The 25,105-nt window shown below is 47.0% G+C and overlaps 1 protein-coding gene across 1 annotated transcript in view; it reads right to left on the reverse strand.

Annotated features, from left to right (window-relative positions):
- Nucleotides 1-25,105, reverse strand: part of itga11b (integrin, alpha 11b) — a 267,605-nt gene that overhangs the window by 108,494 nt on the left and 134,006 nt on the right. The window contains exons 11-16 of the mRNA XM_034175778.1: nt 16,616-16,753; nt 15,188-15,336; nt 14,942-15,085; nt 10,783-10,986; nt 10,158-10,288; nt 8,712-8,872 (exon numbers count right to left, since the gene is read on the reverse strand). Of these exons, the coding sequence (XP_034031669.1) occupies nt 8,712-8,872; nt 10,158-10,288; nt 10,783-10,986; nt 14,942-15,085; nt 15,188-15,336; nt 16,616-16,753 (927 nt within the window). The remainder of the gene's footprint in view (nt 1-8,711; nt 8,873-10,157; nt 10,289-10,782; nt 10,987-14,941; nt 15,086-15,187; nt 15,337-16,615; nt 16,754-25,105) is intronic.

Raw genomic sequence — 25,105 nt, forward strand, 5'->3', positions numbered from 1 at the left:
TGAACAGGAACAGGAGGATGTACAGGAACAGGAGGAGACACAGGAACAGGAGGATGAACAGGAACAGGAGGATGAACAGGAAACAGGAGGATGATTAGGAACAGGAGGATGAACAGGAACAGGAGGACCAGGAACAGGAGGATGAACAGGAACAGGAGGATGAACAGGAACAGGAGGAGGTACAGGAACAGGAGGATGAACAGGAACAGGAGGACCAGGAACAGGAGGAGGTACAGGAACAGGAGGATGAACAGGAACAGGAGGATGAACAGGAACAGGAGGAGGTACAGGAACAGGAGGATAAACAGGAACAGGAGGACCAGGAACAGGAGGATGAACAGGAACAGGAGGATGAACAGGAACAGGAGGATGTACAGGAACAGGAGGATGAACAGGAACAGGAGGAGGCATGAGAACATAAGGAACAGGAATAGGAGGAGGTACAGGAACAGGAGGATGAACAAGAACAGGAGGATGAACAGGAACAGGAGGAGACACAGGAACAGGAGGATGAACAGGAACAGGAGGAGACACAGGAACAGGAGGATGAACAGGAACAGGAGGAGGTACAGGAACAGGAGGAGACACAGGAACAGGAGGAGGTACAGGAACAGGAGGATGAACAGGAACAGGAGGAGACACAGGAACAGGAGGATGAACAGGAACAGGAGGAGACACAGGAACAGGAGGATGAACAGGAACAGGAGGAGGTACAGGAACAGGAGGAGACACAGGAACAGGAGGAGGTACAGGAACAGGAGGATGAACAGGAACAGGAGGAGACACAGGAACAGGAGGAGACACAGGAACAGGAGGAGGTACAGGAACAGGAGGATGAACAGGAACAGGAGGACCAGGAACAGGAGGAGGTACAGGAACAGGAGGAGACACAGGAACAGGAGGATGAACAGGAACAGGAGGATGAACAGGAACAGGAGGAGACACAGGAACAGGAGGATGAACAGGAACAGGAGGATGAACAGGAACAGGAGGAGGTACAGGAACAGGAGGATGAACAGGAACAGGAGGAGGTACAGGAACAGGAGGATGAACAGGAACAGGAGGATGAACAGGAACAGGAGGATGAACAGGAACAGGAGGAGGTACAGGAACAGGAGGATGAACAGGAACAGGAGGAACAGGAGGAGGACAAATTGCAAATACCATGACAATCAACAACACAGGTGTTAATTTGTGTAATTAGTGTGTCTGTGTTCACGCATCCATTTTGGCTGTGAAATTAATTATGATTTTTTTTTCCATACAGAAATCAGATTGGCCTTAGAAATCTGAATGTAACATAACAATGCTAAAATACTCTCAGCTGTATGAGTCTTGTGTTCTTTGTCATTTCAGTTGTTTAATTAATTATTAAGATCCTGTTGTCTCACATACAATTTGTACATGTTCAGTGAAGCCACTCTATCAATCAATCAGTCAACCAGAAACAATATTTACATTTTAAGAGTGGAAGTTGTGCAAATCAAGGAATATTTATAGATCACCCTCTGTGCATTTGTAGGTATTAATCATCCTGCTCAGAGTGTCGCTCTCGTTGGACCCACATCTCTGCTATTTTGGCAAAACATTCCAGTCATATTTTTCTGAACTCTTCTGCATCAAACTCCATCGTGTCAATGTTTACAATGTGTTTGAACAATAACAGGTGAAGTTGCTCATAAACTTTAAGTTTCTTAAATATTTATTATGGCCACTCTTAAAACTTCAGTTATTTTTATAATTTTATTACTTGTAAATTTTAGAATTGATTTAGTTGAGATATACTCATTATCTCACAGGAATATATCATAATTATCTGAGAACTACTTTTTGTTCAGGAATTCATTAAGCATGTCGGCCGCGTACGAACACAGAATACCCAGAAACTGGACAGCTGTTCGGCCGTAATGAGAGCGTCCACTTTTAGCTTGTCATAAGCTAAGCTAGTGGTGCTCGTGAGAGTGCGGGTATTAATGTAACTCCATAGTTAGCTTTGAGTTAGCAGAAGTTAGCATGCACGCTAACATCTGCAAAATGTCTTTTAAATGACTCCAGAGGTGTTACCAGGTTACAGAAACAGCGTTTTCAGTTTTTGAAGGGTTTGTTTCTCACAAGCTTTGCAGAATATGTGACAAACATATATAAACACACAAAATGATGTGGTTTTGAAGAGACCAGCGACTGATGTCACACTGGAGCTCTACTCTAATTGGCTGTCACACCCACCACTCAAAAACAAAACTGAACAGATTGAAACAGAATGTGACCTTTTGACCTCTTAAAATAGGTCAAGGTTAGCCACCTTTGAACTTGTCCAAGGTCTGTGTCCCAAAAATGTTCCATGTGAATTTAAAGACTCTGGCAGTTAGAGGACTGGAATTATGGACAGGCGGATGGACAGATGGACGGACAGGCAGATGGATGGACGGACAGACGGATGGACACAAAGCCTTTGCGATATCCGGTGGTCATATTTGTTGAGCTCAGGTAAAAACATAACTGAGGTCATTCTTTACGACACTGAGGACATGAGACACGTTACTTCACTGCCACATTTGAATAACTGATATGAATCAATTCAGAGCAGGTTTTCAACCTTTTTTCTGAAGTTTTAATTCTGTAGATGCTCATCACAGCAACCAAGCATCAAAGTGTTTTCTTTGGATAAAGGTCTGTTCCTACGTCATCTAAAAGAAAAAACTCTGACTGCACTCTGTTTGGTTTGTTTGTTTGTTTGTTTGTTTGGTGCGTGTGTTTCTTCACTACATCCAGTGAAGAAACATCAAAACTAAAAGCAGAGTGTTTAATTCAGACTGCAGAGGTCTCAGGACAAGTGGTGGACACACAGCAGATGAAATGAATGACTTGGTCTGATCTAAATTATTTAATTATTCATCGTATAAGCATGAATTATTCAAAACATGGGAATGGATGAATGAATAAATCAAAATGTGCACACACCGTAGCATTTTAATGCCATAAAACGTGGCCAAGCTGACTGAAAATACGAGAATAATATGTTCTCTTAATCTGCTCATCATGTAACTGTTATCCTGTTTGTGAGTGTAAACTGATGGAATATCTTTCCATGAGTGTGTGACGATCAATAACCACAGAAGCCCCACAGAGAAGTTCGAGCAGACACCTGTAATGTCCGACTGACAGTGAGGAGAGTTAATATTTCAGACAAATAGGAAGGAGCAAGAACATCAATAGCTTTAAAAACAAACAGTAAAATAAATTCTAAAATGAACTGGAAGCCATTGGAGTGAGTAAAGTACAGGTGTAATATCCTCACTTCTGGAAGTGTTCATTAAAAGATGAGCAGCAGCATTTTGTACCATTTGGAGGCGTGTGAGAGAAGACTGGATAACACCATCATGAGGTGCAGTTTGGAGCTGATGAAAGCATGAATGACTGTCTGAGGATCACATCTGCTGATGAAGGACTTTACTTTAGCCAGAAGACATAGCTGGAAAAAAACTTGGTCACAAGTGGGGGTAAGATGGAGTGTGTGGTCGATAGGATTGAGGAGGCCTCTGATGTTTAACAGACACTGTACCGGACCACCATGGTGAAGAAGGAGCTGAGCCAGAAACAGTAAGTTGAGAGTCTTACCTCTCAACTTACTGGTCACTTTATTCTCTTGTCTTCAATTATGGTCATGAATGTTGAGCAATGATGGAAAGAATAAGGTCAAGGATACACGCGCTGAAATGAGATTCCTCCATCAGGTTTCTGGACTTGCACTGCTGGTCAGGGTGGGGGGCTTCAGTATCTGGGAGGGACTCGGAGTAGAGCTGCTGCTTCTTCACATTAAAAAGAGACAGATAAGTTGGTTCTTGCAGCTGGTGAGGACGCCCTCTTGGTCGTTTCCCTAGTGGGGTCTTCTAGGGTTGGAGGAGGTCTCAACAACGACCCAAGACACGCTGGAGGGATTATATTTCCCAGATGGCTTGGGAACACCTCAGGATGCCAAGTTGGAAGATGAAGACAGGGATAGGGAAGTGTGGGGTGAGCTATTTAGTCTGCTGCCACTGTGACCTAAAGCCAGAAAAGCAGCAGAAATTAATGAATGAATGAATGATCCTTCTGCCCATCAACTGTCATCAAGATCAAGCAAACATTCATCTGGATCTCAGTTCCAGAATATTTTCCAGCTCATCGGATTTCACTGAAATGTGTTCAGTTACATATTGAGTTATCCGGCTAAGAAACAAACAAACAAATGTCTTTGGTGGGGTAGCAGGAAGACAGCGGTACGTCTGCTTGTGGATTTCAGCTCCGAGGCCTCGGCTCAGGACAAAGGTGGAATTGGTGACGTCACTCCTGAGAGCAGACGGACACCCACTGGTTTGTTCCTCAGAGTCCAGCTCGCACGTCCTCATCTGTTCAACAGCTGAAGCAGGGCTTTCATTTAGGAATGTGCAGGGAGCTGAGGTACGTGGCGCACTTCATGTCAGAAAGGACACGTCTGCAAGTTTAGGGAAATTATGTCAAGAATCTCCAAAAACAGCTTCACATTTCCTCAGCTCCTGTCCTGTGTGTTATAAACCAACCCTTTGTGCACATTGGCTCCATAACCATGTGCTGTGTGTGTGTGTGTGTGTGTGTGTGTGTGTGTGTGTGTGTGTGTGTGTGTGTGTGTGTGTGTGTGTGTGTGTGTGTGTGTGTGTGTGTGTGTGTGTGTGTGTGTCTGGGTGATTTGCTCTGGTGGAATATTGGGAGCTGATGGAGAGAAAGAAGAGGTGAAGTTTTCAGGGCCGCTGGCTCGGGTTTGTTTGTCGGTGAGGTTCCACTCCGGCGTCCTGCACATCTGAAGATAATTACCCAGAGACACGAGCAGGGCTTCACGACGCTCTACAGGGAGTCACTGCGGCCAGGAAAAGACCACAACAGGGTTTTCCACTCACAAAACAGTTGTGTGATTCTGATGCTCGTGTCACAAATGGTGAGACGGCTGCACCTCTGCTACCTGTCAACTATTTTTACGATAATAATAATAATAATAATAATAATAATAATAATATTTTCTGTGACATGGCGCTGGCTCTTCATGACTGCTGATCAGCTGAGGAACAGCTCAGGTTTGACAGTTTATCAGTGGATCAGCATCCATACTTCCAACACATTTCAGGGCCATTTGAGAGTCACAAGTTCACGATTTAGGCCACAGGGAGAGTGACAGGACCCTCATGGACCATCTTAATGCGTACTGTGGGGAAGGTCTGGAACACGGGTGCAAATTCATAATCGTTCATACAAAATGACATTGATTCAGTTATTCATTCATTCAAAGTTGCAGTTCTGATACTTTATCCGGACCAATAGTCATGGCAACAGTCTGATATGGGAAAATATCAGATCAGAAACCAGCCAATCAGAGCAAGTGTAACGTTGTAGCCGTATAACATTAATAATTATCTTCCATCCTGAGGGTGTAAATATTTAAGATTGTGTCGTCCTGCGTGATGGAATATTGTTGATCACTTGTTTGTCATTTCACTGTCAGTGTACACTTCTTATTTTTTATCGTCACAAGGTAAAGGAGGTGACAGTTCTTTTGTTTTGTTGCTGGATTATGTTCGGGTAAAAACACACAGACACGAAGATAAAAAAAAAAAAGACTGTGGATCTGTGAGAGAAAAATCAATGTTTACCTTCCGCCTGTGGGAGCAGCATAACTGGTCCAGGGTCATCCCTGGCTGCTTGTCTTGTTGACAGAACACTTTGTGTTTCTTCAAGTTCACAACTAAACATCAGATGAGCCAAAGGCCATGTTAGTATTATGAATACTGTTTACATTACGGGAGAGGGCTGAACACAGCTCTCAGGGTGTGTAAGTCAGAAGGCTCAGGAGTACACCTGCATGCAGGGCCTGTTGGAGTCCCCTCCAGGTGCATCTGTGTACCCGTTGGAGTCCCCTCCAGGTTCATCTGTGTACCCGTTGGAGTCCCCTCCAGGTTCATCTGTGTACCCGTTGGAGTCCCCTCCAGGTTCATCTGTGTACCCATTGGAGTCCCCTCCAGGTGCATCTGTGTACCCGTTGGAGTCCCCTCCAGGTTCATCTGTGTACCCGTTGGAGTCCCCTCCAGGTTCATCTGTGTACCCGTTGGAGTCCCCTCCAGGTTCATCTGTGTACCCATTGGAGTCCCCTCCAGGTGCATCTGTGTACCCGTTGGAGTCCCCTCCAGGTTCATCTGTGTACCCGTTGGAGTCCCCTCCAGGTGCATCTGTGTACCCGTTGGAGTCCCCTCCAGGTTCATCTGTGTACCCGTTGGAGTCCCCTCCAGGTTCATCTGTGTACCCGTTGGAGTCCCCTCCAGGTTCATCTGTGTACCCGTTGGAGTCCCCTCCAGGTGCATCTGTGTACCCGTTGGAGTCCCCTCCAGGTTCATCTGTGTACCCGTTGGAGTCCCCTCCAGGTTCATCTTTGTACCCGTTGGAGTCCCCTCCAGGTTCATCTGTGTACCCGTTGGAGTCCCCTCCAGGTTCATCTGTGTACCCGTTGGAGTCCCCTCCAGGTGCATCTGTGTACCCGTTGGAGTCCCCTCCAGGTTCATCTGTGTACCCGTTGGAGTCCCCTCCAGGTTCATCTGTGTACCCGTTGGAGTCCCCTCCAGGTTCATCTTTGTACCCGTTGGAGTCCCCTCCAGGTTCATCTTTGTACCCGTTGGAGTCCCCTCCAGGTTCATCTTTGTACCCGTTGGAGTCCCCTCCAGGTTCATCTGTGTACCCGTTGGAGTCCCCTCCAGGTTCATCTGTGTACCCGTTGGAGTCCCCTCCAGGTTCATCTTTGTACCCGTTGGAGTCCCCTCCAGGTGCATCTTTGTACCCGTTGGAGTCCCCTCCAGGTTCATCTGTGTACTCGTTGGAGTCCCCTCCAGGTTCATCTGTGTACTCGTTGGAGTCCCCTCCAGGTTCATCTGTGTACCTGTTGGAGTCCCCTCCAGGTGCATCTGTGTACCCGTTGGAGTCCCCTCCAGGTTCATCTGTGTACCCGTTGGAGTCCCCTCCAAGTGCATCTGTTTTCTGTTTCAACCGTAAATAAATCTCTCTTTGTATCGTACAAACTGAATCCTGGTAATCCTTGCTTCACCCGTCTTATTTTCTACTGACATTATCTCAGAAATTCCCTAACAACTACACTTCCCCATCCTTGGCCAAGTCCTCTAACTCTTCCTGGGAGATCCTGAGGCATTCCCAAACCAGCTGGAAAAAATGCCTTCCTGCATGTGTACTCTAATGGTAAAGAGAAGTGCTGGTCCTTACTCTTTCCACTCACAGGATTACTTGTTGCTTTCTGTTCCATATGCCTGTACTGAATTGGGTAAAAGGGCTTTTGTCCACTCTGCATCTTTTGCTTGGAATATGTTGCAAGAGGAGTGGAAATAAACAGCCTTAATTTCACTGAATGCTTTTAAATGCCCTGTGACAGACTGGCATCCTGTCCAGGGTGTACTCCACCTCATGCCCTATGACCACTGGGATGGAATTTTCCTGGATAAATAAAATAAAATAAAAAATGTCCATTTTTTACCGTGTCCTGGGTCTTCCCTGAGGCCTCCTCCCAGACCCCAGGGAGACGATCAGGGAGACAAATCCACACCAGGTACCTGAACCAGCTCTGCTGCTTCATTTTGATGTGAAGAAGCACTGGCTCTATTTGCGGTTCCTCCTAGATATTCAAGATTGTCCCCCTGTCCCTCAACCCATCATCAGACAGGATGTGCAAACATGCATCAGAGACATTCCAGCACATAGTAGCAGTGTGCATGATGCAGACTGGGACAGTGTGCACTGCAACACATCACAGGGTATTTAGGATAGTTTATAGGAACACCTCTGTCAAACATGGACTGGAAGTGTCAAAGTCCAACTGTGGAACAACACCAAAGGTGGTTGAGAACTGTAATAGCTCTTCAGTTACAGCTGTGACATGAAGTCATAGTCACCAGGGCTTTGGGGGATGTGACCCATAATGGAAGATGACTCAAGCAGATTCCAGCTACACTGATGATTCTGCCTGGAAGAGGGCACTCCTAGGAACAGCTCAGGACCCTCAACATCCCAAGGCCTCTAGTAGAGGATCCAAGCTCCCCCCATCTGCATATAACAGCCCCAAACCCTGGGTTGACACACCTGTGCCAAGGCAGAAGGAAGAAACACCCCACAGCTGACAGACACACACCATCCTTGGCCACTTGGAAGGTGTCCTGTACCATCCAGATGGGGCCCTACCTGACCTACGTACCAGAGTTAGAGTAGAGATACACCCCCCCACCCCCCCCAGACGGTGTGTGTGTGTGTGTGTGTGTGTGTGTGTGTGTGTGTGTGTATCGGGGGGGGGGGGGGGGGGGGGGGGGGTTGTTTTTAAAAATATGTATAATTTTACGCTTCATCTCTTTTTTTTTTAATCTTCTTTGTGGCCGTAGCTATAAAACACAGTGATGGCAGAAACTGGAACTAAGAACAGGTCCAGTTTCTGAACTTTCTATATGAGTGCATTAAAAAACACCCATAACATGACAAGTTTAAATTTTACTTTGAGCCTCTGAGGCACACCATTGTGGAGGTCTAATGCCCTGCAGCACATCCACCACAAGCAGCTCGTCCTCACTCCCTTACGGACATAAACACGGTTTATCTTCACCCTGCTTCAAATGGTTTAATTTGTCATGAACGGGGTGTCTGCATGTGGTTCCACCTACCGACGTCTGTCTGGATCTTAGTCCTGGGGTTGAGGCTCAGACACGAGGTCACAGACATGCAGGTGACCTCCTTTCCTCCCCGTTGACAGTCCTTGTTAAAGACGTTGATCTTCTCGGGTTCAAAGGTGAGTTTGGACTGAATCTGCACCACACCACGAGACCTGCAGGAGGCACATCATCTGCATCATGTCATCATGCAAGATCATGTGACCTTAACACTACCATAATGACCATTCAGCAGTGTTTACTATTAAAGACATGAAGTTCCACTGTCAACTTCATATCAGGTTTACTGATGACAGCATCAAGACTGTGACATGTTTTATGTGTGGCCCAAACATCCAACCCAAAACAAGAATATGATGATAACTAAGACTTTAGACCCTGACATAGAGCTTAGACCTTAAAGCCTGTTTAAGGACTAAGACTTTACAACCTGGTTTTGGACTACGTCTTTAGAGCCAGGTTTAGGACTAAGATTTTACAACCCAGTTTAGGACTAAGACTTTACAACCTGGTTTTGGACTACAACTTTAGAGCCAGGTTTAGGACTAACATTTTACAACCTGGTTTTGGACTAAGGGCCCTGTCCCACTGGCGTTTAGGAGGATTTGCAGATGCAATGCGCACAAAAGTGGCCCACATCTGCCAAACAAATGCAATAACCATGTAACATTCCTGTATGAGTCGGCCACCATCCGAACACGTCCGTGATCATCTGCAGAGGCACGCATGTCCGCAGCCAGGATTTTTGAGCGGCTCAAAAATCCTGCTGCGGATGAGATCTGCATCACTGCCTGGACACATACTGAAGACATACGCAGGACATACACAACCAATGCGGCGCATATCCCCTGTCATCCGCAACCAACGGGTTGGCGCGGCTTGGTGGCGGACCGGGACAGCGTGCAAAACAGATATGACGCGTGCCCAGCACGGCCACATCACGGTCGCAAATGGTATGTCGCGCATGCAGACAGAGTGGGCACGGATGGAGTGAGTGCATCATGGCCGCTGTGCCCCTCATGGGGGCGACTCTGCGGTCGCCTTCGCTTCTGTTCCCTGTTATATCCGCCTTTTCTCCTCATGTAGTCGCTGATCCACCCTGGGACATTTGTCATTTCCGCCCACCTTTGTTGCAGACGGTCAGCTTTTGTCTCCTCATTTCATGCGCAAATCCTCCTAAACGCCAGTGGGACAGGGCCCTAAGACTTTACAGTTTGGTTTAGGTCTAAGACTTTACAACCTGGTTTTGGACTAACACTTTAGAGCCTGGTTTTGGACTAAGATTTTACAACCCAGTTTTGGACTAAGACTTTAGTGCCAGGTTTAGGACTAAAACTTTACAGCCTGGTTTAGTACTAAGATTTTACAACCCAGTTTTGGACTAAGACTTTACAGTTTGGTTTAGGACTAAGACTTGATCTGAAAGATGAGCAATCCAACCAGATGATAACAGCGGCTCCCAGCGCTCCCACTGCCAGGTCAACCAGCCCGTCTGCGTTGACATCCAGAATACCGTGAAGACTTTGACCAAAATACTGCAAACCTGCAGAAAGACCTGCTGCAGACAAACGCTGAAGAGACAGAGAGAGAGAATGGTGAGTTAACTCCAGGAATGCATTAGACTAGGACTACCTACTCCTCTGAATTTAGGAGGGAAAAAGATTATGATAATAAATCTGTAATATTTCCCCCCCAAAAAAATTCTCATGTTAAAAAATGTACAAAAACCCCATGAGAATAAAGTTACAATATTACAAAAAAGTATTAAAAGAAAAGAAAAGCAAAACCCGATTAACAATAAACAATAATTTGGATGAAGGAAAAATAAAGAAATCCTTTCTTTGCTCCCTATATTGTCTAAATATGACAACAGTTGGCTCAAACTATGACGATTTATTTTACTCAAACAGCATTATTCTTTCAAACAATATTACTTTTCTTTTAAGTGTCCACGTGGTTTTGCTAACAGTACATCACTTTAACTGTTGGTGTTTCTTGTTAACTTGTGGGTTGGTTTAATCAGTTCGGTCTAAATCAGTCCATTGTGACAGACGTGTCTTCTTACTTGTCTGTACTGCTGCTGAATGGTTTTGTCTTGACCATAAAAGACATAGACTGCTCCTTGATGGTCATCTTCTAGCGGCGCTCCCACCACCAGCTCCTTGAACCCGTCACCATTCATGTCAGGTAACTCAGCCAAAGCAGAACCCAGGCGAGAGTTCTGAGACTGCTCAGAAACCTGGAGAACCCCCTGCAGGGTGAAATATGTCTGGAAGGAAATGGTAATAAACGAGTTATAACAGTTCTGATTATGGCACTTAACATATTGGCATTGATTTAAAAAACTGAATTTACTTCTGCTTTCTGCAATTATGAAATGTATTTCTCATAATCCCACTGCGTGTGTGTGGTGTGTAGTTCTTATTGTTATAACTGACCAAACAGACTGTTTCTGCACCAGTTTCACAAAACCAAAAACCAGTTTAGTTGTGTAACTTGTAATTGTTCTGGGTTCTGGTGAGTGACAGTGAAGCTGGTCACACACTTCATGATAGAGCACTACGAATCGACACTGCAGCAGGATCGAACAGAAACGAGCCTTATTAGACCATGTGCAGGACGCCGGCCTTACCGACGTGTCTTAGTGAGAGGAGAACATGACACATCAGGACAAACATGTTCAAAACCTCTGCAACGTGACTGTGCCGCATGTTCTTACATAGATGCATAGGGCTTAATGCTTAGTGCGCTAGTTTTCAGAGCAGAAACTAGCGCGAAATCAACATGCACACACACACACACACACACACACACACACACACACACACACACACACACACACACACACACACACACACACACACACACACACACACACACACACACACACACACACACACACCTGTAGCCAAACTCTGTAAGATGACCAGACAAAACTTGGGGCCTGTTGTACAAAAGGTCTGTGTCTTTAACAAAGAGCAAACACAATAGCACTCACAAAATAATGTGCATAGTGATTTACTACCAGTGGACACCAAGGGACTTTCTTCCTCCAATACACAAAATAGTGCAAATTGTTCATTTAACAGATTTGCCTTTGCGAGTACGGTATGCAATTTGGTGCGTGTCCACCTGGGAGTGCTAAACATGCTTTATTAAGTTCTAAAGGAACTTGATAGTGACAGTGTCTGCATTTTGTTTTTCCCCCCCTTACCCCATGTTGCATGATCAATTAAACATTAATTTATAGTGGCCTATTTTTCATGAAATGACACATCTACAGCCTAAATAAAATTAAAGGTGACATTTATCATGTCTTTCTATGAAACAGAACTATAAGTAGAAAATCCTGAGCACATCTTTTCAGCTGCTGGGGAGCTGAGAGTGGTCAGCCCTGACAGTCTATGGTCAGGACCATGGACAGCTCTGTGTACAGCCACCTACATATAAAACACACACACACACACATCATCCTCATGCTATATCACATCATCCATGTGAAAGTCCACTCTGCATTTAATCATTAGTGATTGATCTCTGCTCCCCTCCACAGCATGTCTTTTTCCTGGTTCTCTCCCTCAGCCCCAACCAGTCCCAGCAGAAGACTGCCCCTCCCTGAGCCTGGTTCTGCTGGAGGTTTCTTCCTGTTAAAAGGGAGTTTTTCCTTCCCACTGTAGCCAAGTGCTTGCTCACAGGGGGTCGTTTTGACCGTTGGGGTTTTACATAATTATTGTATGGCCTTGCCTTACAATATAAAGCGCCTTGGGGCAACTGTTTGTTGTGATTTGGCGCTATATAAAAAAATTGATTGATTGATTGATTGAAAGTGGAGAGATTTTTAACACCGGAGTAAAATGCACCCCCACGTGGGAAAGTGCATTTGAAGATCACCTCCTTAAACCGACAGATTTACGAGCGGTGCTGAATGCAGACTTGTGTCAAATACTGCACCTTCCGTGACAAGCCATTGTCAAGGTAAATTTATTTTTAATTTCATAAATGTTCCATAAAAGATGTTTTCAGTTAATTAAGACGTGTGTTTGTCCACACCTGCAAGTGGCTGATAGAATTTCATTATGCGCTTGCAGTCATTAACATACAAAATCTTCATTAAGATTGAAAAGTTCACACAGTTTAGCTCTTTTAGTAAATCTGGTCCTCATGTATCTGCTGTTGAAATGCCAAACTAGAAGCACTCGGAGAGCGCAAACCTCCGCCAAGGCCATAGGGTCACTGACGTCACACGGAATGCCCTTTGGCAAAGAGACTTATTCCATGTCATTTCACACATCTACCATCATGTTTCAAATTCAGTGGTTAACCCCTCTGGGGTCCGAGGGCATTTTTTGGACAGTTCACTCGCCTGGCATAAATGTTTTATTATTGCTGTTAACAGCGCTCTCTCCATCCCACAATCAAGTGTTATGTCTCTTTTTTTTCAGGACAACCTGTACTTTCAAAATATATATACTATAGTTGTGTTTTATAAGTGTAATAAAGGTTTACAATCAGAAATAAGAAAGGAAAAAGTAAAGCGGAAATTATTTTACACACACATTTATTCAAAACACACAGCAAACTATAATAAACAACTGTTTTGACACTTTATAAAGGTAATTTGGGCTCTTGTGTGAAAGACTGTAAAACAAAAAGGTTCAAACAATAAACACAAATGCACATTTTGAATAATATATACAAAATGGTCTATGCATTTTGTTTGTCTTCATCTCAAAGCAATTTCTGTCTGCTATTACACAAAGGTCACGTCACAAACTTCTACTATGAAGTTGACTGTGTGCTTGCTCTCTCCTGCTCTGAAAGTAACATTCACACTTCGAGGCTCATTCAATTTGAGGAGCGACCCCTCCCCCCTCGCTCCATTGATAAGGTAAACAGTGCCTTACGCAGGAGCGAGAGTACTTGCCACAGGCTTATCCAGTAACATTCACAGGAGAACTCGTCAAGCAATCCTGATACTCACATACTCTGTTTGAGCATGTGAGATTGTATGAGAGGCTCTCTGTCTGCTCACTTTCACTTTTGCTGTGTGTAATGGCGCAGGGCGCACTGGAGCAGCCAGGGGGCTATTCAAATGGGCCAACTAGTAACACATCACTCCTTAAAACAATCTTTGGTGTGTCACGTGAGGTGAATCTGCCCTACGATTGGATTTTCGAAAAACATGTGACTGTGAACCAATTCCGATTGGACACTCACATGGCTCATGTCATCACACAGCTTCTATGAGGAGAACAAAGATGGTGGACAGTGGCTCGAAAGTCCGCGGAGTTAACTTTTCAGCAAAAAAAGAGTAAGTTTCTATCTCATATCATTAAAAAGTTATTTATAATTTAGTAAAGCTTGGTGTCAGCCATCATATCCAACGGTGTCAGCCCAAGAGGGTTAAACCCTTAGATCTTCAGCAAATGTATTTATAAAAAACTGCATGAACTACTCAAGTTTTTTTTCTAATAACAAGTTTATTCAATGAGGAGAAACAAATGCTAAATTATTGTTGTGTCATAACTTAATTTTTGTTCAGCCTTTGTGACCCGTCTTCATGAAGTTAGATGCAAAAATGTTTAAATTGGCCCTATCCTGCAATGATAAAGAATCCTTAAAAAATTACTGGATCTGGATCGTGTTCCAGATCATTACCAAAATTTAATGACTTCTAAGTTAGGCCAAGATACACCCCTGGTAAAAATTTCATTGAAATCTGGTGAGGATTTTTTGAGTAATCCTGCTAATAATCCAACCAACCAACAAACAAACAGACGCCACCGAAAACATAACCTCCTTGACGGACGAACGAATCTGCACAGCCGCATCAGAAGGACCTGATTTCCAAGGTGCACACAAATAAAAAACATAAAGTATTATAAAAAAAATGTATGTATGCACACAAAATAGAACTTGCTTGATTAATTTGTGCACATGAGATAAATACTTAGATAATTGTGGCAGTGTGTGATCCTAGTCATTAGATATATTTCTATGTTTGTTGTCCACTCAGACATCCAGGGGTATCACGCAGGGTGTTGTTTCGTATCTTAATTCTCCGTGTGTTTGGTAAAGTATGGACTTCAGCATTTCAAAGATACTGTACTGCGTTATGTACATGGGGCACTGTGGCACTGTGTCGAGGAGCAGCGTCTGGCCGGCTGCAGATAACCAGCAGGCTGATGCCTCTGAAATGTGTCTCCAGTGAGCAGTTAAAGTACCTGAGCTGTCACTGTGTAGATGTAAACCCTTCCTGTCTCCCAGCCCTGGCTGTAGTACATAGGTGCTGCCACCAGGAGGATGTCTGTGCATCCATCACCTTCTATGTCCATTGACAGCAACACGCTGCCAAAATATGACCCGATCTGTGATGAGAACACACAGGACATAAAAGAAACACTTCAACAGTCTCTGTTTTAAAAACTGGAATGGAGAGAAGCGAGTTGTGGGTGTCGTTGTGTTGTCACCTGCTGTCCCAGCAGCGCCTGCAGGATTTTCAGATGCCCTGTGTTCTTCAGGGTGAAGATGATGATCTTGCCCGTGTGGTTGAATCTGGGCGCTCCGGCCACATAGAGCTGAGAGCTGCGGGCTGAGATCACAGAACCCAGCGAGTAACCTTCAACACGAGGACGAAGTGAAGTAAGTCCCATAAGTAGTGATTTCAGTAATTAATTATGATATTACAAATGATACAATACAATCTATCTTTATATATATATACGAGGTCTGTCCGTAAAGTATAGGTCCTTTTTATTTTTTTCAAAAACTATATGGATTTCATTCATATGTTTTTACATCAGACATGCTTGAACCCTCGTGCGCATGCGTGAGTTTTTCCACGCCTGTCAGTGACGTCATTCGCCTGTGAGCACTCCTTGTGGGAGGAGTCGTCCAGCCCCTCGTCGGAATTCCTTTGTCTGAGAAGTTGCTGAGAGACTGGCGCTTTGTTTGATCAAAATGTTAAAGGAGATTTTTTTGATGAAAGACGTGCGGGCGGATTGCAGCGTCGGCTCGCAGCCGCCGCGACGCTCCATCACAGGAAAAACACCTCTGTTGGAAGCCTTGAGGACAAGTTGGAACATCTCCAGCTGATAAACAATTTCTCATATACTCACTCCACTGAAAGCCATCAAAAGCCAACTGGATTTTAACCAATGGTTATCAACACGGAGGTGTTTTTCCTGTGCCGCCGCCGCGCGTCGGCTGCGTCCCGACGCGCGGACCCGTCCGCACGTCTTTCATTAAAAAAATCTCCTTTAACAGTGGAATATCCGGATAAAATGCTGAAACCGACTTCTTCTGAAACTTCTCTGTTCCCTCACGACGTCCTGGATCAATAGAGCCTGAAATGTGGAGGTTTTAAGCTTGAAACAGGCTGATGACGCTGCCTGAGAGCGCTGCACGACGTCTCGCACCGTGAAAAGTCCTTAAAGCAACAGAATCACCTCAAAATCTCTCATCAGCCGTTAAAATTTTCACTGAAAACCAGCTTAATTTTTCGAACCATGTCCACTTCGATGTGTCTCACAGGTTTAGAAAAAATTTTGATCAAACAAAGCGCCAGTCTCTCAGCAACTTCTCAGACAAAGGAATTCCGACGAGGGGCTGGACGACTCCTCCCACAAGGAGTGCTCACAGGCGAATGACGTCACCGACAGGCGTGGAAAAACTCACGCATGCGCACGAGGGTTCAAGCATGTCTGACGTAAAAACATATGAATGAAATCCATATAGTTTTTGAAAAAAATAAAAAGGACCTATACTTTATGGACAGCCCTCATATATATATATATATATATATATATATATATATATATATATATATATATATGTATATATATATATATGTATATATATATATATATATATATATATATATATATATATATATATACCCAAATAAGCTCCATGGTTCTTCAGCTCCTCTGGAAACTCTTCCTGATAGGAGGATTTTGGTGGAACCACTTTTCCGTGTTTCGTCTGCTTTAGGACAGCACCATTCCAGTCATAGGCACCCACTGCTCCGAGCAGAACTCCATCCTGATGGACAAACACTGTTTCACATGTCTGTACTCAAAGAAGACCACACCAACAGCACTGTCAGAAGAACCATCACGGCCACACTTTGGAGCTGCTGACATGTTTCCTGTTGATGGACTCCATCAGTGGATTTTTAGTAGTCCATCTTTTTATTTACAGATTTTGGGTCCCGGTAAGGTCTATTCCAGAGTACTGGAGAGGAGAATTCGACCAGTGGTCGAACCTCGGATTCAGGAGGAGCAGTGTGGTTTTTGTCTTGGTCGCGGCACACTGGACCAGCACTACACGCTCCATCGGGTGCTCGAGGGTTCATGGGAGTTCGCCCAACCAGTCCACATGTGTTTTGTGGATCTGGAGAAGGCATTCGACCGTGTCCCTCGGGGCACCCTGTGGGGAGTGCTCCGGGAGTACGGGGTCCGGGGTCCTTTGCTAAGGGCTATCCAGTCACTGTATGACCGCAGCAGGAGCTTGGTTCGCATTGCCGGTAGTAAGTCAAACCTGTTTCCAGTGCACTTTGGCCTCCACCAGGGCTGCACTTTGTCACCGGTTCTGTTCATTATTTTTATGGACAGAATTTCTGGGCGCAGCCAGGGTGTAGAGGGGGTCTGTTTGGGAACCACAGAATCTCGTCTCTGCTGTTTGCGGACGATGTGGTTCTGTTGGCTTCGTCAAATCAGGACCTTCAGCGTGCGCTGGGGCGGTTTGCAGCTGAGTGTGAAGCGTTCAGGATGAAAATCAGCACCTCCAAATCTGAGGCCATGGTTCTCGACCGGAAAAAGGTGCTTTGCCCTCTTCAGGTCGGTGGAGTGTCCTTGCCTCAAGTGGAGGAGTTTAAGTATCTCGGGGTCTTGTTCATGAGTGAGGGACGAATGGAGCGTGAGATCGATAGACGGATTGGTGCAGCATCTGCAGTGATGCTGTCGCTGTATCGGCCCATCGTGGTGAAGAGACAGCTGAGTAGGGGGCAAAGCTCTCGATTTACCGATCAATCTATGTTCCGATCCTCACCTATGGTCATGAGATTTGGCTCATGACCGAAAGAACAAGATTGCGAGTACAAGCGGCCGAGATGAGTTTCCTCCGCAGGGTGGCTGGGTGATCCCTTAGAGATAGGGTGAGGAGCTCGGTCACTCGGGAGGAGGTTGGAGTCGAGCCACTGCTCCTCCACATCGAAAGGAATCAGTTGAGGTGGCTCAGGCATCTTTTTCGCATGCCCCCTGGACGCCTCGCTGGAGAGGTGTTCCGGGCACATCCCATTGGGAGGAGGCCCCGGGGAAGACCCAGGACATGCTCGAGGGACTACATCTCTCAGCTGGCTTGGGAACGCCGTGGGGTTCCCCCGGAGGAGCTGGGGGAGGTATGTGAGGATGGGGAGGTCCGGGCGGCTTTGCTTGAGCTGCTGCCCCCGCGACCTGACTCCGGATAAAGTGGAAGAAAATGGATGGATGGATGGGTCCCAAGAAGCTGAAAGTGTGGGAATGATAAGTCCAATTCAGTTATTTTAGCTTTCAGTTAAAGATGCTTTGATTTATTGGTATTTACTTCTAGATGTGTCAAACAACACAGAACATGGGAGTTTTAGATCAGACCAACCAGTTTCCAGTACTTCCCAAAGGAACATGAGTTGTGCACTTTACATACACATCAGCTAAAAACAGCTGACATGTCCAAACGTGATATGTTCTAATTTATCAAATAATATAGAATGTTTCTTTATCAAGTCCGCCAAGGATGTAATAAAATCATCGGCGTTCATTTATTTATTTGTCTGTCAGTAGGATTACATCAAAGGAAGAAGTGAGGGCTGCTATGAAGAGGATGAAGAGTGGAAAGGCAGTTGGTCCAGATGACATTCCAGTGGAGGCATGGAAAAGTGAGAGGATGCCTGAGGAGTGGAGATGAAGTTTGCTGGTTCCTATTTTCAAGAACAAGGGTGGTGCAGAGCTGCAGTAACTACAGAGGCATAAAGCTGATCAGCCACAGCATGACGTTATGGGAAAGAGTAGTAGAAGCTAGGCTTAGAAAACAGGTGAAGATCTGTGAGCAGCAATATGGTTTCATGCCGAGAAAGAGCACTACAGATGCAATGTTTGCTCTGAGAATACTGTTGGAGCAGTACAGAGAAGGACAGAAAGAGTTACATTTTGTGTTTGTGGACTTAGAAAAAGCTTATGATAGGGTGCCAAGAGAAGAGTTGTGGTATTGTATGAGGAAGTCTGGAGTGGCAGACAAGTATGTTAGGGTAGTGCAGGACATGTACAAGAATAGTGTGACGGCGGTGAGATGCGCAGTCGGAATGACAGACTCATTCAAGGTGGAGGTGGGATTACACCAAGGATCAGCTCTGAGTCCTTTCTTGTTTGCAGTGGTGATGGACAGGTTGATGGATGAGATCAGACAGGAGTCCTCATGGACTATGATGTTTGCAGATGACATTGTGATCTGTAGTGAGAGTAGAGAGCAAGTTGAGTCTAGTCTGGAGAGGTGGAGATATGCTTTGGAGAGAAGGGGAATGAAAGTCAGTAGAAGCAAGACTGAGTACATGTGTGTGAATGAGAGGGAGCCCAGTGGAATAGTGCAGTTACAAGGAGTAGAAGTGGTGAAAGTAGATGAGTTTAAATATTTGGGGTCAACTGTTCAAAGTAATGGAGAGTGTGGTAGAGAGGTGAAGAAGAGAGTGCAGGCAGGGTGGAGTGGGTGGAGAAAGGTGGCAGGAGTGATTTGTGACCAAAGAATATCAGCAAGAGTGAAGGGGAAAGTTTACAAGACAGTAGTGAGACCAGCTATGTTGTATGGTTTAGAGACAGTGGCACTAACAAAAAGACAGGAGGCAGAGCTGAAGATGTTGAGATTCTCTTTGGGAGTGACAAGAATGGACAAGATTAGGAATGAACATATCAGAGGGACAGCTCAGGTGGGACGGTTTGGAGACAAAGTCAGAGAGGCGAGATTGAGATGGTTTGGACATGTGCAGAGGAGGGACCCAGGGTATATAGGGAGAAGGATGCTGAGGATGGAGCCACCAGGCAGGAGGAGAAGAGGGAGACCAAAGAGGAGGTTTATGGATGTGCTGAGGGAGGACATGCAGGTGGTTGGTGTGACAGAGGAAGATACAGAGGACAGGGTGAGATGGAAATGATTGACCTGCTGTGGCGACCCCTAACGGGAACAGCCAAAAGACAAAGAAGAAGGATTACATCAAAACAACTGCCCAGTTTTGATAAAATTTTGACAGATATTAGGCCATGGAAGAAACAGTTAAATTTTGGAGGTGATCTGGATCTGGATTCTGGATCATCTTTCACATTATATAGGCTTTGAAGGCTGAATTTGGGAGGTCTGAATCACCTCTAAAATTCAGTGGAGTCTTCTGTGTCCTAATATCTATCTGTGGTGCAAATTTGGCGAGAATCTGTGAAGTAGTTTGGATGTAATCCTTCAAAGGCTATAAAGTCAATCTTGATCCAGAATCCAGATCCACATCACCTCCAAAATTTAATGGAGCCTTCCATGGCCTAATATGAAACATGGAAGACTCCACTGAATTTTGGAGGTGATCCAAATCTGGATTGGCAGATGTCAGAAATCTCTGATTGCTCTTGTTTTATATAGTTATTTTAAAACAAATGTTACAAGTTAAATAACTTTTTTCACCCTGTGATATTTTCAATAGATTATCAATTTATATCTATCATCATGACCTCAAAGCCCATGAAAGATTAAAGAACAGTCATTCATCTTCAATACCCATTTATTCCAGTTAAGGGTCACAGGGGAGGTGGAGCCTGTCCCAGCAATCACTGGACAGGGAGGCGGAGCTTGTTCCAGCAATCACTGGACAGGGAGGCGAAGCTTGTCCCAGCAATCACTGGACAGGGAGGCGGAGCCTGTCCCAGCAATCACTGGAAAGGGAGGCGGAGCTTGTTCCAGCAATCACTGGACAGGGAGGCGGAGCTTGTTCCAGCAATCACTGGACAGGGAGTCAGAGTCTGTCCCAGCAATCACTGGACAGGGAGGCGGAGCCTGTCCCAGCAATCACTGGACAGGGAGGTGGAGCCTGTCCCAGCAATCACAGGACAGGGAGGCGGAGCTTGTTCCAGCAATCACTGGACAGGGAGGCGGAGCCTGTCCCAGCAATCACTGGACAGGGAGGTGGAGTCTGTCCCAGCAATCACTAGACAAGCCACCAGCCTATTGCAGGGCCACATTCACATTTACAGTCAATTTCCAATCCAACTAACCTGCATGTCATGAACCCATGCAAACACGAAGATAACATACAGTATAAACTCCACACAGAAAGGTCCAGGTGCGAAGTGATCCCATGACCTCCTTGCTGTGAGGAAAGAGTGCTAATCAGTGCTGCCAGAATCCAGAATATTCCATAATTTAATGAAATTTCTGCAGCAGACACGAGATGGATCATTTGTCTACTTGGATGGTTGCTGTCCAGGACCCAGAGCAGTTCTTTCATGTGGCGCGTGAGTGATTCATGGCATCAGCACATGCTTCAAGATCTCACCTCACCTGACCTTCTAAAGCAGTAATACAGTAATACAGTATGAATAATAAATAATAAAACCCATAATAGGGCAGCACGGTGGATTAGTGGTTAGCACTGTTGCCTAACAGAGAGAAGGTCGTGGGTTCAATTCCCGTGGCCTTTCTGTGTGGAGTTTGCATGTTCTGCCTGTGTTTGTGTGGGTTTCCTCCGGGTGCTCCGGTTTCCTCCCACATCCAAAGACATGCGGGTTACGTGGACTGGAATCTTTAAAATTGTCTGTAGGTGTGTGTGTGTGTGTGTGTGTCTGTGTTTGTTTGTCTATTTGTGGCCGTGCAACAGACTGGCGTCCTGTCCTGGGTGTACCCCGCCTCACGCTCTATGACTGCTGGGATATGTTGTGTGGGCCGCTGAAGAGGAGGTACTGCTGGCCCACCACCACTAGAGGGCGCCCTGCCTGGAGTGCGGGCTCCAGGCACCGGAGGGCGCTGCCGCCTTACAGGAGCAGCCAGGATGACAGCTGTCACCCATCACTGGAGACAGCTGATCCCAATCAACAAGGAGGTATATCAGCAGGACGGCATCTCCACCTCATTTGCTGAGATATCGCCTTACCAAAGAGGTAACAATCTCAGCCTACACATACGTGTGACTTTAATTGTATTCTTGTTGATTATCTGTAGGACAGCTGACTACCAGACAGCATTTGGATAAGTACTCACCTTCCTACACTTCTTGATTGTTGTTGACGAGAGGTGGAGGTGGACTCTCCACCCTCCGTGTTGCTGGGTGCAGCCGCATCCACACCTGACTGTTTCTGTTTCTTGCCAGCAGTACCGGATCCGACGAGCGGAGGCAGTGGCCACCTGGGAATTCGGGACTTGGCGGCTCCAGTATTCCCGGGGTTCGGTGGCAGAGGAAATCGGGTTGGTTCCGGTTCGACTTGGACAGACGTCTCCTATCGTCGAGCCTGCCCACACGACACCGTTGTAATTAAACTCAGTCTCAATATTGTAATCAGTTGTATTTGTTGTGCCTGTTTCACAACAGTAAAAACAGTGTTATTTGACTCCTCCATTGTCCGTTCATTTGCGCCCCCTGTTGTGGGTCCGTGTTCCTACACTTTCACAACAGGATATCTCGGCCAACGTCATGGATCCCGAGGGGCGTCAACCGGCTGTTGAACGGCCAATGGAAGACCAGGACGCGCAGGCGTCCTCGGGAGGGGTGATCGGTGAGTTGCAGCGGATCCTCGCCGCTTTCACAACTCGGATGGATTTAATGACCGAGCAGAACGTCCTCCTGAACCGCAGGGTGGAGGCTCTCGCTGCACAAGTGGAAGCGCGCCCCCTGGGCGCCGCTGCGGCTCTACCTCCCGTCGACCCTGTGCGTAACAGCGATGTTCCACTGGTCATCCAACGACCCCCCCCCCCCACCTTCCCCTAAAGCTTACATAAGCCCCCCAGAGCCGTACGGAGGCTGTGTGGAGACGTGCGCAGATTTTCTTATGCAGTGCTCGCTCGTCTTCGCACAGCGTCCAGTCATGTACGCGACCGATGCTAGCAAGGTAGCTTATGTAATAAACCTGCTTCGCGGTGAGGCACGCGCTTGGGCTACAGCGCTCTCGGAGCAGAATTCACGGCTCCTTCTGACATATGATGGGTTTGTAAGGGAGCTCAGAACCGTGTTCGATCACCCTAATAGAGGCGAAACCGCTTCAACCGTGCTACTGTCAATGAGACAGGGGCGTCGGAGCGCAGCTGCCTATGCAGTCGACTTCCGCATCGCGGCTGCGAGGTCCGGCTGGAATAGCACTGCGCTCCGCGCCGCCTTTGTAAACGGACTGTCATTTGTTCTTAAGGAGCACCTGGTGGCTAAGGACGAACCGCGGGATTTAGATGGGCTCATCGATCTTGTCATACGGTTAGACAACCGGTTAGAAGAACGTCGGCGGGAACGAGACGAAGGGCGTGGCCGGGCACGCGCCGTCCCTCTCCCTTCCGGTTCCGACCGCGCTCCGCCTTCCCCACGCTCCACGGCCCCTGCGCTCCGTGGGACCACAGCTCCCCCTACTGACGAAGCTATGGACATGAGTAGGGCAACATTTAGGGCACCGGATGCACAGAGAAGACGGGCCCACGGAGCTTGTTTTGTTTGTGGTGCCATAGAGCACCATATGAGAGACTGCCCCGAGCGGTTAAACTCCAACGCCCGCCCCTAGAGACTGGGCTAGGGGTGGGCCGAGACATTCACGTGGGACACACCCACATTGCCACACGACTCCCAGTCACGATCCTTTATGAGGACTCAACCCTGAAGGCCCCAGCACTGGTGGACACGGGCTCTGAGGGGAATCTGTTGGACAGCAGATGGGCCAGGGAGATAGGGCTCCCTCTGGTGGCGCTTACCTCGCCTGTTCAGGTTCGGGCACTAGATGGCTCCCTACTCCCTCCGATCACGCATAAGACACCTCCTGTAACTCTGGTGGTGTCAGGAAATCACCGGGAGGTGATCGAGTTTTTTGTGACCCAGGCCACCTCCCGTGTGGTTTTAGGATTTCCCTGGATGTTGAAGCACAATCCCCGGATTGATTGGCCGTCCGGGGTAGTGGTGCAGTGGAGCGAGACCTGCCATCGGGTGTGTCTAGGTTCCTCGGTTCCCCCGGCTCCCAAGCTAAGGAGGAGGTCAGAGTCCCACCCAGTCTGGGGACGGTGCCGGTGGAGTACCATGACCTTGTTGACGTGTTCAGCAAGGATCTGGCTCTCTCTCTTCCCCCCCACCGTCCGTATGATTATGCCATCGATTTGGTTCCGGGCAGTGAGTTCCCGTCCAGTAGGCTGTACAACCTCTCACGGCCTGAACGCGAATCAATGGAGACCTACATCCGGGACTCGTTAGCTGCCGGGTTGATCCGGAATTCCACCTCCCCGATGGGCGCATGTTTCTTTTTTGTGGGCAAGAAAGACGGCGGACTTCGTCCATGCATTGATTATAGGGGGCTGAACGAGATCACGGTTCGCAACCGATACCCGTTACCCCTGTTGGATTCAGTGTTCACACCCCTGCATGGAGCCCAAATTTTCACCAAGCTTGATCTTAGAAATGCGTATCACCTGGTTCGGATCCGGAAGGGAGACGAGTGGAAGACGGCATTTAACACCCCCTTAGGTCACTTTGAGTACCTGGTCATGCCGTTCGGTCTCACAAACGCTCCCGCAACATTCCAAGCGTTGGTTAATGATGTCTTGCGGGATTTCCTGCACCGGTTCGTCTTCGTATATCTAGACGATATACTCCACCAAGGACATTCCCCTACAAGTGCACTCCCCAAAACTGCAAGAACGATACATCGATACTCAAGGTCATCAATCCCGCCGCAGTGAGGCTCCAGCTTCCGGCCTCACTGCGGATTCATCCAGTATTCCACGTCTCTAGGATTAAACCTCATCACACCTCACCCCTCTGCACTCCGGGTCCGGCGCCACCTCCTGCCCGGATCATCGACGGAGAGCCGGCTTGGACCGTGCGCCGGCTCCTCGACGTCCGACGGATGGGCCGGGGTTTTCAGTATCTGGTGGACTGGGAGGGGTACGGCCCCGAAGAATGCTCCTGGGTGAAGAAGGGCTTCATCCTGGACCCGGCCCTCCTGGCCGAGTTCTACCGTCGCCACCCTGACAAACCCGGTCGTGCGCCAGGAGGCGCCTGTTGAGGGGGGGTCCTGTTGTGTGGGCCGCTGAAGAGGAGGTACTGCTGGCCCACCACCACTAGAGGGCGCCCTGCCTGGAGTGCGGGCTCCAGGCACCGGAGGGCGCTGCCGCCTTACAGGAGCAGCCAGGATGACAGC

The sequence above is a fragment of the Thalassophryne amazonica genome, chromosome 8, assembly GCF_902500255.1.
Source record: "Thalassophryne amazonica chromosome 8, fThaAma1.1, whole genome shotgun sequence".
In the NCBI taxonomy this organism is placed as follows: Eukaryota; Metazoa; Chordata; class Actinopteri; order Batrachoidiformes; family Batrachoididae; genus Thalassophryne; species Thalassophryne amazonica.